General features: G+C 34.5%; 1 protein-coding gene across 4 annotated transcripts in view; it reads right to left on the bottom strand.

Moving 5' to 3' along the window:
- The window catches only part of KIAA2026 (KIAA2026 ortholog), an 85,498-nt gene that overhangs the window by 5,002 nt on the left and 67,805 nt on the right, over window positions 1–12,691 (bottom strand). For 3 of the 4 annotated variants that reach the window (XM_036434010.2, XM_036434011.2, XM_036434013.2), the window contains 2 exons: window positions 4,194–4,309; window positions 503–690 (listed from right to left, as the gene is read on the bottom strand). In XM_036434010.2, the coding sequence (XP_036289903.1) occupies window positions 503–690; window positions 4,194–4,309 (304 nt within the window). The remainder of the gene's footprint in view (window positions 1–502; window positions 691–4,193; window positions 4,310–12,691) is intronic. The other variant, XM_045580198.1, reaches the window with a different exon arrangement.

A 12,691-nucleotide genomic window follows, 5' to 3' on the forward strand; every position in this document is an offset into this window, starting at 1 on the left:
TGGCATTCCTTATTAAGAAATAATCTGCATAGTATTAGGGACTTTCCAAGTTCCCATTTAAAGTAAACATCAGAAATAGTGCTTCACACACAGTGATTAAGAAGAGGCTGAACCTATTTCAAAGCAAGTGCAGATCAAGGCTGGGTGCTCTGTAATGAGCAGTGGCACACATATAGTTTGGAGTCAAGCATTGACTCCAGAAACTCCCAGAAATGTAGTAACTTCAAAGAAACACCTTCAAAACATCAGATTTCCCCAATCAATACGTGTCATCAACTATTAGATATTTCATCTCCATATAATATACTAAAACTTCTCTGAGCTTTTAGTATGGATTTAAAAGAAAAAAGTTTTTTTTAATTAAACTTATGATTTCTTTTATGAAGTAACAGTCTTTGATTTATTATAATTCCATGATAATAATTAGCCATATTCTGAAAGTAACAATGGGGACTGAATTACAGAGGTGTAATGCATAGTTTGTTTGTTTTTTAATGCCTACCTGAATCAAAGTGATCTTTCTCCAGGATATCTAGAGGTTCTGTTGAGTCTACAGACTTACTGATTTCAACTTTAGGAGATTCCTTTCCAGGATCTCCTTCACCTTCTTCAGTAGTCCATCGTTCTCTAGTAAATTTATCATGATCAGGCTGCCTTCTGAAATCATCATAGTCTTTCTTTAGGCGGCTCCTGAAATATAATGCCCAACATAACAACAACAAAAAATACCCATGTTTGGTTCAGTCTTTCCAATGATTATTGTTTAAGAAGACAAAACCCAGGGTATAGCGTAAGAAAGTGAAAAGATTATATCTGCAACTACAAAATAAAGTGTTTGAACATTCTACCCATTTGTCTTTCTAAATGCTGCTGATAGAGAAACAGGTAATTCTAAGAATATTTATTTTAGAGAGTCTTTAAATGATTAATTATAATATTTTAAAAGGTCATTGAAAAGTTAATCAAGAAATTCTAAGAAACAGTACCTATCCACAGAGATTAACAAACAAACAAAAAATTCCACCATTTAATCCCGAGAGTAATTATTTCTAAACCTTTGGGTCTACTAAAAAGAATTTTTTTTTTTTTCGCTCCACCTCCCCCTGCTCCTGAGCGGCAATCAGGACAGCAGCTGCCACTTGCAGTCACTGATACTGCTGGCCCTGCTGGCACTGGCTGTTGGTGTCAGACAAAATCGTTATGTGCCTTTAGTGGGTGTGAGGTAGAAAGAATTCTTTATTAAGCACCTACCAAAGCTAAATCATGAAGAAATAGAAAATCTGACTAAATCTATAACTAATAAGGAGATCATATCAATAACAAAAAAAAGTCTCTTGAAAAAGAAAAGCCTCAGACCTGACTACTTCACTGGTAAAGTTTACCAAATATCTAAGAAGAACTAATACCAATCCTTTCCAAACTTTTCCAAAAATCTCAAAAGGATAAAACATTTCTTAACTCATTGTTTGAAGCCAGCATTATCCTGATGCCAAATCCTGGTAAAGACACTATAGGAAAAGAAAACTACAGACTGCTATCTCTTATAAACATTAATGCAAAAATTCTCAACAAAAGACAAGCAAATCAAATTCAGTAGCATATTGGAAGAATTATACACCATGACCAAAAGGGATTTATTCCTGAAATGCAATGATAGTTCAACATACAAAAACTGTTTACTAATGTAGAACACCATCTTAACATTATGAAGAAAAGAAACAGCATAATCATCTCAATTATTGCAGAAAAAGCATTTGACAAAAGACAACATCCTTACATAATAAAAACACCCAACAAATGAGAAACTGCTTCAACATTAAAAAAAACACACACACACACACAAAAAACACCATACATGAAAAACCTACAGTCAACATCATACTCAATGATAAAAGACTGAAAACTTTTTCTCTAAGCACAGGAACAAGGATGCTTGCTTTTGCTACTTCTATTCAACATAGTACTAGATATTCTAGCCAGAGCAATTAGGCAAGAAAAAGAAACAAAGGCATTCAAGTTAGAAAGGAAGAAGTAAAACGATCTCTTTTCACAGATGATATTATATGTAAAAAAAAAACAAACCTAAGAGCTAAAAAATATTGCTAGAACTAATAAATTTAGCAAAGTAGGAAGATATTAAGTCAACACACAAGAATCAATTGTATATTTATAGACTGACAATGATCAAAGTGAAAAGAAAATTAAAATACTTAAGAATTAATCAAGAACGTGAAAGACTTGTACAATAAAAACTAAAAAAACACTGGAGAAGGAAATTAAAAGAAGACATAGGTAAATAGAAACATATTATACCATATTTATGCATTGGAAGATAGTATATTTTTAAATTCTTTTCAATTACAGTTTACATTAGATATTATTTTGTACAGTATTAGTTTCAGATATACAGGCCGGCAGGGGGGTTAGTGAAGGGCAACCAAATGATTGAACAGCAGGCTATATGGGGTGACCAGGCCAGCAGGGAGGCTGTGAGGAACAACCTGGCCAGCAGAGGGGGGCAGTTGGGGGCAACCAGGCAGGTAGGGGGGACAGTTAGCAGCTACCAGGGCAGTGGGAGGGAGCAGTTGGGGGTGACCAGGTTGGCAGGGGACAATAAGAGGCGACAGGCCAGTGGGAAGGGGCAGTTAGGGGCAACCAGACTGGCAAGGGGGGCAGTAAGGGTGACCACGCTGGCAGTGTGGGGCAGTTAGGAGCAAAAAGGCTAGCAGGGAGGGGACATTTGGGGGTGACCTGGCTGGCAGCGGGGGAAGGGGGAGGAGAGGGGGGTGGAGGGGACAGTTAGGGGCAATCAGGCAAGCAGGCAAGCGATTAGAAGTCAGCAGTCTAGGATTATGAAAGGGAGGTTCTAGGAATCGGACCTAAACCAGCAGTCAGACATCCCCCAAGGGGTCCTGGATTGGAGAGGGTGCAGGCTGGACTGAGAGACCACCCCATGCATGAATTTCATGCACTGGGCCTTTAGTACTGACATTATAACTGCCAAAAAATTTAAATAAACATTTCTCCAAAGATACATAAAGGACCAATAAGCACATGAAAAGATATTCAATATCATTAGAAAAATGCAAATCAAAACTACAATATACTACTCACTTCATGCTCATTAAGATAGCTACTATAAAAAAAATAGAAAATAGCCGAAACCGGTTTGGCTCAGTGGTAGAGCGTCGGTCTGTGGACTGAAAGGTCCCAGGTTCGATTCCGGTCAAGGGCATGTACATTGGTTGCGGGCACATCCCCAGTAGGGGGTGTGCAAGAGGCAGCTGGTCGATGTTTCTCTCTCATTGACGTTTCTAGCTCTCTATCTCTCTCCCTTCCTCTCTGTAAAATATCAATAAAATATATTTTAAAAAAAAAAGAAAATAACAGCTGTTGGTAAGAAAATGGAATCATTGTACACAGTTTGTAGGGAATGTAAAATTGTACAGTCATTGTCAAAAACAATATGGTGATTCCTCAAAATATTGAAAGTAGAATTACCATATGATCTGGCAATCCCAGCTCAGGGTATATACACAAAGAATTAAAAGCAGACATTTGTACACCTATAGCATAACAGTATTTTTCATAATAGCTAAAAAACATGAAAATTGTTACCTAAGTGTCCATTAAAGAAAATGTGGTAAATGCATACAATGGAATATTATTCAGCCTTAAAAAGGAAGAAAATTCTAACACATGCTGCAACATGAATAAACCTTGAGAACATTATTCTATAAGCAAGTCACAAAAAGAAAAATGTTGTATATTATATAAGGACTTATAGCAGTCAAAATTGTAGAGACAAAATATAGAATGGTGGTTACCAGGAGCTAAGGAGCAGGGAAAATGCAAAGTTAATAGGTATAGAGTTTTAGTTCTTGAGATGGATGGATAATAGCAACAAAACATTGTGAATGTATTTAAATCACTGAACTGCACACTTAAACCTGGTTAGGATGATAAATTTTGTGCATTTTACCACAATAAAGAAAAAGAATGTAAGGCACAGAGAAAGAGTTTTATTAACATTTTTTTCAGGGCTTGGTAAGTCTCTTGTGCACAGGAGGCACTCAAAATAGCTGCTAAATTATAAATCAATAGAAAACTACTAAATATTCTAGGACATCTTCCCATAAATCCTAAATTAAGAGACATAAAGTAAGTAAAACAAATTATAAAGCTTGAGTTACCTGTTTCTTTGAAAAGCTTTCATTAATTTTGGTTCCCATGGCAGCAGTTCATTTAAAAGACGTATCAATGTACCATGCAATTCTTTTACAGCTTGCCTCCGATGATACCATTTGCCCTAAAAACACAATTTTAAAAGTAAATCTCTTAGATTTAATCTAAAAATGAATGTCAACCCTTATTTTCTGAGTAAAAACCAAAACACCAATATCCATGAAACAAGTATCTCTTCTAGAAGATTGCAGAAAGGATGATGTATCCTGTAATAAACCTTATTTGATACATTGTCATCATTTCAATACTGCAATGCTATACTGAGTTAATAATTACTGACACCTCCTCCATTTGCTAATAAGCATTACTCAAAAGCATTTCATTCACACATGGGAGGAATGGGAAGAGGGGACGGATGGAGTGAGCATGACAATGCATATGCGCTCTAGCTGTATGAAAACTCTTCTGAGGTATGTGCACTTCAGTCTCACTTAACAAACGATAAATAATTTAAAGTCATATAAGGTGAACCCGCATCTGCCTGATGCTGAAGTTCAAGTTCTTAAAATTACATTACCAGCTCTTAAAAACTGTAACATATAAATTCAATCTAACATAGGTTATAAAAACCTCTAATAAAGATACGTTTTAGTAGTACCCATAGATTTATTCAAGATCTATCTCTAGGTAGCTTATGCCCTATTCTCCACAATGTTAGTATACACCTATCAACATCACCACCTCCATCATCATCATCATTTACTGTTATATAACAGATTATATATATATATTTTTTTTGGGGGGGTAGTGGAGGGTAATGGCTTTGAGATGTAATTCACATACCATACAGCCCACTTGTTTTATTTTTTTAAATAACAAAATACACACTACTACATGTTATGGATATTTAGCATGTGAAGAATTAATTTCATATCATAGCAACTGTTGAGCCAATTGCACGTTTGTAAAACATTAAGGCAGAAAAATTACCTCTCCCTAAAGCAAAATGTATTCTAAATCTGTGCATAAATTTCCCAATTGTATATGTATCTAAAACCTTTAGGATTTCAGTCATGGAAATTTTAATCACATATAAACCTGAGAGATTAAGTGTACAGTTCCTACTCTCAAAAATTTTTGTATTTTAAACCAATAGAATGTTTATGTACATAAAAACAATACATTTTTACCACTGAGGTGTTTTTTTTTAATCTTGAAAGGAAAATTGTTTATTAAAAATAGGAAGATGTGGCATTTCATGTGCACATGCACATAAATAGGCTCACTCATTCTTGTGTCTTCTTAGTGGCATGATAAATCATACCATTGTGAAAAAATTTTCAAAAAAATCAATTTATTTCATAATATGCTAATGTGATATATCTTCCCTTTTGTCAAATACTTCCAAGTTAACAATAATTTATACCTCAAAAGTCCCCCCCGAAAGGAATATTATGCAATAGTACGAAGTGCTTATTCTAACTCATGAAAACAAGCAATTTATATAAAAAGCCAGTGACCATAATGACCATAACGACCATAGCTACTTTAACTACCATAAGAACCAGTCACCATGACACCCACTGTGGCCAGCAAACAGGCCTGATCAGGGGGTGGGGCCAGCCAGCTAACCTTGAGGCCCCTTCTTTTTGCCTGCCTGCCCCTGATTGGACTCTCCCACCCTGATCAGCCCCTCCCCCCAGATGGCCATGCCCCAACAGGCCCCCACCACCCTGATCAACCCACAGCCCCTCCCTCAGCTGGTCCTACCTCTGATCGCCCCTCCACCTCAATAGGGGGTGCGGTGGGCCTGCCAACCTCCTGCACCTCCTTCCCTATCTGGCCCTACCCCAGATCAGCTCCTCCCCCATCAGGGGCAGGGCCAGCTGGCCAACTACCCATAGCCCCTTACCCAGGCCACTGGCCCCTGATTGGCACCCCAACCCCAATTGGGGATGGGGCTTCAACTGGGACAGGCCAGCTAGCCAACCTCCTGCCGTCTCCTCCTCCCAACAGACCCAGCTCCAATCCGCCCCAACTGGGGTCAGGCCAGCTGGATCCCACCCATGCACGAATTCATGCACTGGGCCTCTGGTTAAATTATAAACAATAAAACTGACCAGAAAAAAACTTTCATCTAGGGAAAGCTAACTGAGGAAGGTAAAAAAGGCAAATGACAGCTGCCCTAAATCCTTTGAGGAATGAGATAGGTTTTTATTTCAAATAAGAAATTAAAATAAAATAAAATTAAATAAAATAGAAAAAAAAATAGAAGATGGAGACTTTTCCCTTTAACAGGGCATGTCAACAATGTTATTTTTCTACTTAACTATCATTTAGCTCAAAAATAAAATGGTGAGAGTAGAAGTAAACTTTTCCTAAGTTAAAGTCAGCAGAAAGAAAAGAGAAATGAATGAAGGTGGAGAAAATATACTCTTTGTGGTATAATTAATTGGAAAAGTGTGAAAAGGCCAGGGAATACAAAGCATGCTGAATTCCTTTTAACTGAGGGTCAGATGGGGCAGATTAACTTGGGTAGGATGGTTACTGCTTGGATTAGTGTGATGGTGATGGGATGGGAATGCAGTCTTTATGGGACCTTAGAACTAGGTAAGTGAAGCACAAGAAGGGAAGACTGTGCAACTGGATGTCGTTATTGCAAGACATTTGTCATCTGTGTCTATGTCTCTACTAAATTGCAACATTTATTTTTGTAGAGGAAAATTTTTAAAATATTAGGAAGATTTCATCTTTTGGTTTTCTTTTGGTTTATTAAATTTTAATTAATCCAATGCCCAGAAATAAACTTCTGAACTAGCTGATGTACACAGGAATGAGTCAGTAAATAGTAATCAGAGAATAGATTTCTAACTTCAATATAATTCTGTCTTACCCACTGACCTGTTTGGGAATGTCTATGGCCTTCTAACTTTATATATATATATATTTTGCCTTCTTTCCTTTCTTTACATTGCATATTCCCAAATTGGGATAGTGATGGAATGATATTTCATTCATTTGAGAATGTGTATTTAACCACTCTGTATTTGGAAAGCAAACAAAAAGTTTATTACTTAAATAACACAAATCATAGAAAGACTGATAAAATGTTTTGACTATAAGATACATATAAAGAATACAATATAACCTTGACGAAGGGCATTCCTATACCCCGTCATGGAGTATGGGTGTCCATAGTTTTCAGGTTGATTAAAAGGGTGACACAGGTTTTAAAAAGTTCAGAATCACTGCTCTGGGATTGGTATTTGAGGTAAGGTACTTTAACTACTTGGTAGTAAAAGAGTAACTCACACTGCTTCTTTCATTTATCATCTTTGGTCAATAAAACCAAATTGAATTAAAATAATATATCCCTTTCTAATAAGAGATGATCTCAGAGTGTCACAGTATACAATAGGCTAATATAAGGAGAAGTTACAAAATTTTAAGTTAGTCAGAGATGGTAAAAATTTACCTTAACTTGGGTCTAATGTTAAATCAAACAAATATTGCCAGAACTTTAAGTCAGGTCATTAACTAAAGAAAGGCAATAGCTTTGCTGACTGATCAACTTGATTTACAAATACAGATAATATGATTCTATTTTTCTTGGCCTATACAAAGGCAATTCCTAAAGAAGAAAGAGACTATCTTGTTGTAAGTATCTGTATTTACAGGTAGGTATCTCTGTAATGCAAAAATTAAAATATCAAATGCATTGTTTAATTACAACAGTACTTAAAATTATAGGGAACTAAAGTTTAAAAGTGAATTAAAAAAAATAAGGAAAACACGTAATTCCCCTATTTTCAAACATGTAAGACAGAATATGGATATAATAAAAATTAGAAAACTCTTATAATCTTTATCGGCATTAATCAATATAGAATCAAAGATAAAGATGGTAGGTATAAGGATTAATAAAAGGTCATTTGTGGAACAGAGCTATAACTGTTTCTCTAATAAAATATACTTAATAAGCTTTATGTATATAAATTTAGCTCTGACTTTTCTTTATAAACATGTATATAAATGAGGATAAATAAATTGTTCTCAAAATTAGAATCCTATTTTCAGGGATAACAAATATTTTCTAAAATAATCCCAATGTGTTCTGTGAATTTAATAATTCAAACATCTACTGAAAATCACTTTAAAAAAGAGGAAATAATTTAAATGAACGTATTATAAATTTTAACATAGAATACAGTATGAATTTCAAGCATAAACCATGGAACCAAAGGCATACAATATGGATTAAATTTGAAGTTTACCTTTCAGTACTTTCTCATCCAATGTCCACAGCAGCTGCAGATTGCCAGCTCCCTTTCCATAAGATGTCCCAGATGTCAAACAGTGGAGGTTTTCTAACCTCATAGGAATTACTATAAAAAAGGAGTTGGTCTATGGTCACAAGGTAAGTCCTTTATTATATTATGCAGTTTTGTAAGTTTTTGAATGTGACACATTAATAACCTAAGGAGCCATGTGGAAAAAGAAACTTAAAAAAAAAAATCACAAAACTGCACAATACTGTAAAATGAAAAGCTGAGTCTGTGTGTGTGAAATGACTGGGAAGGGAAACTTACATTGCAATTAAAGAACAACTTCATTCTGTTGCAGTAATCTGAAATGGGTATGACAGCACCAGCCTAAATGCTGGCTGCTGCGGTGTTGCAGAGAGAGGGAGTTGGCAATCTACTGATGTTGGGGACATTAGACACCTAAAAGGAAGAAAAAGAGGAAAACAAATTCCAGATTTATCAACTGTCTCACCACCATGGATATATTTTGCACATTTTAATAAATTTAGGTGGTTTGAATGTTAAATTTAGGTGAATTTGTTTAAATAATAATATATCATACTTTTCAAATAAAAAGCAAACAACTTTCAGAAAAGCCAAATGGATTCATACACAAAGATGTCTCATTTAAAATCACTAGCAATATCCAAAGGAAAGTTGCAAATATTTTATTTTTTTATTTTTTTATTTTTTTCTCCCCACCCCCGGAAAGTTGCAAATATTTTAAATTCAGATGTGTAATAACAGCACAAATCACATTAACTATAATTAAGTATTTTAATAAACTAATCACTTGGCATTCCCCTAGTCCAAGTAATGTTATTACATGAAAAGGTAATAAGTATTTACTTATTTTCGTATTGCCTACGCCTAGAGAAAATACCACCATATTCATATATTCCTGCATATTCACAGTTTTGTGGGTAAGACATCACATTTATCTTGATAAAGACCCCTAATTTGGTAGTATTGCATATAAAATGGAAAAAGTTAAAAAATATTTTAACATTGCCAGAAGTTCTAATATGAGCTATCACATGCTAGTATTTTCTATTGAGGTACTCTTACACATTTTCATCTATGACTAATTTGAGAAGGAAAATATTTGTACTTTATTTTAAAGAAATCCCATACTGAACAGCATATGTACAATTTGCATTTTATTTCTAAATTAGCACTTAACTAGAAAGCAGGAAGACAGCAACTACATCAACAAAATCAATAAAATTGCAAGTTTCGGTGTCATTTGGATTTGTAGAAGAAAAACTGGATGACATATCACATTCTTAGTGAAATGTTGAGACAGTTACTATTAATTATTGGAAAAGGGAATCTAATATTACCAGATTGATGAAGCTCATAGATTTGGCAATAAGCACCTCCAGAATTTAAATTCAATTGTTCATAACTCTGGTCATTGAGGTGGCAAAATAATTACTAAATAGAAGATAATATAAATTTACTTGGGCTTTGAGAAAATTTGTTATTTAAAATGTTATTCATATTTGAATAAGCATGTGAGATATGTAATCCAAAAGCGTTTAAGGCATACTTATTTTAAAAGCCACACTATTATGAAGCTCTAACTATAGAAGGAAATACTACCTAGTTTAACCCTTGCTTGAAGCTCACTCCATCCTGGAAATACACAGCATTACTTCTATGCCTAATGTAAAAATACCCAACAACCCTTCTCCCTTGTAATTAGAATTTTCTTTGGGAGAAAAGAGGGTTTCAAATATTCTTTTTATGAAAGTTTTCCTGATGTGATTCAAACTATGCCAAATTGCAGTAAGTAGAAATAGTGAACAGTATTTAGGGTTCAAATCCTTCTTAGTTGGGCAGAGTAGACTTACCATAGATAAATGAAAATGCACTCTCAGACATTTCAATGACTATAGTCTTACCAGTCATGTTTTGTTCTGCCTCATATTTCCTGTCATCTAGCTTTATTTTCTTACTATTATTTTGAACATGTCAGTTAACATTTGATTCTTCACAAAGTTCATGTTATGTGTTTTTCTACACTATTCTCAAGTAACATATAAACATGCAATTAATGAAAATGAGCAAGTGCATGGTGACTTCTGAATAAACACAGCTTGAAAATAAAAGATTAAATCTTTTATTTAAAAAAACTGGAGCTAGTCCAACCCTTGATTAAAGTTAATAATTTATCCCCAGGTGTTGAGGATAGAATCTTAAGCTCTGTAAGTGATTTCCTTGAGGACAGGAACTTAATTTCAATCTCTAGATTCCCTATCCAGTTCCTGATAGTATGCATAGGACACAAAAGATGCTGAGGAAATCCTATATCATGAAAGGCTAATATGCAAATTGTCCCCACGGACAGAAGTTCGACCAAGGGGAGGTAGACATGTTCTGACCACCAGGGGGCAGCATAGAATGAAAGGAGACCCTGGCTGCCAGCCAGCAGCTGCTAGGGACCCTACCCATGTTGTGCACTGGGTCTCTAGTATTTTCCTAATGAATAAGACTGGAATCTGTAACTAAGTAAAGAAACTTATCTGTTGCAAGTTTTCCAAAAGGTCACTTTAATTTTTTTAAAAAAGATTTAAATATGACTATTTAAAGACAAAGTAATCCCCCTAAAGCTGAGATAAGTTTTCAGTTTTGTTAACCATTAAATAGTTTACCAGAAGATCTAGAATTGAAAAACAATACAGATAATGATTCAATTGTCAAAACTGAATACTAAGCTTAAGGACAATTTAGAGATTACTGCAACCATATCTACAACTAAAGCCATTAAATAAAATTAATTAGGGTACATTCAATACTTTGAATATACCTGAAGTTCATTAAACACTCTAGTAAAATAGATTTGTATTCTAGACATATAACTATAAAATAATTTTGATTTGATGCCTCACTGTGAGCAAATGAGATATGAAATGGAAACGAGGAAATAGTCCCATAACCTTTCACTATAATAAAGTAAAATTTGTTATAGGTGTTAGAAATAAGATGGATGTATAATAACTTCTTTGACTTATATTAAACTTTTACCATACTCCGTATTTTCCGGCGTATAAGAGGACTTTTGAAACGAAAAAAAGTCAACCGTAAATCGGGGGCAAAAGACCAAAATTGCACAAAAATTACCTGCAGATCTTGACGGCAAAGTAAGTCTTTTCTTTGAAGTGGGGGGGGGAGTCTTATACAGCGAATATAGGCCTAAACCTATGTTTTAACTATAAAATTAGGGGGTCGTCTTAAATACGGTAGGTTTTTTGGGTCCATATGAATTCATATAAGTGAAATTTTATGCATAATTTGACTTTATTTTTCCATTTATCTGTGCTTCACTTTAAAAAATGTATTGCATCATATTTCTAAAAATAAATAAAGAAAATATATAAGCATGTTATCTGTAATTTCTTCATTTCCTAAGGAAGATAAAAGGTAAATGGTGAACAAATTTAAGGGAGGCCATAAATCATAATGGAGTGAAGACAGCTGAGATGGATCTGAAGCTAAACATTTTGCAATATATAAATGTATCAAATCAACACAATGCACACCTCAAATTTAGTGTTAATGTCAATTATATCTTAAAATTTTTTTTCAACTAATCTTAATAAAAACATTTTTAAGTGGAAAAAAGGATATTTTAAAATTATCTGATAGAATCATAAAGGGTAAATGTTAACAGTGACAGTCACAAATTCTATCAAATAAGGGCCTGAATTAGGAGTAAATAATGCAATAAAATACTCTCAATTATGGGATATGATATATGATTTTATTGATTTTTACATAATTTTCAAAATATCAGCATAATAAATTGGCAGCAGCAGACAAAATTAGAGGCTAGAGCCCCTAGCAAATACGGACTACAGGGTTTTACAATGGCCACACAACTAACATTTGAGACCAGATAATTCTTTGTTATTGCGGGGAGGGCTATCATGTGCATTTGTGCATTATAGGATCATTAAAATGTCACATATTTAAGCAGTATCACTGGCCTCTATCCATTAAGTGCCGGTACCACATCTTCAACTATGACAACTAAAAAGTCTCGGAAGTTGGGTAGTGGGAGTGCAAAATTATCCCTGATTTGATAACCACTGGCTAATGAAGAACTCTGTGACTCCAAAATATTGTCTAGCTAATGTATAGCCTTTGATTAGGCAGGAGAAGTATTACTGTATGATGAATTTAAATAATCTTAAGAA

This window comes from Pipistrellus kuhlii, unplaced genomic scaffold (genome assembly GCF_014108245.1).
Source record: "Pipistrellus kuhlii isolate mPipKuh1 unplaced genomic scaffold, mPipKuh1.p scaffold_m20_p_12, whole genome shotgun sequence".
NCBI lineage: Eukaryota > Metazoa > Chordata > Mammalia > Chiroptera > Vespertilionidae > Pipistrellus > Pipistrellus kuhlii.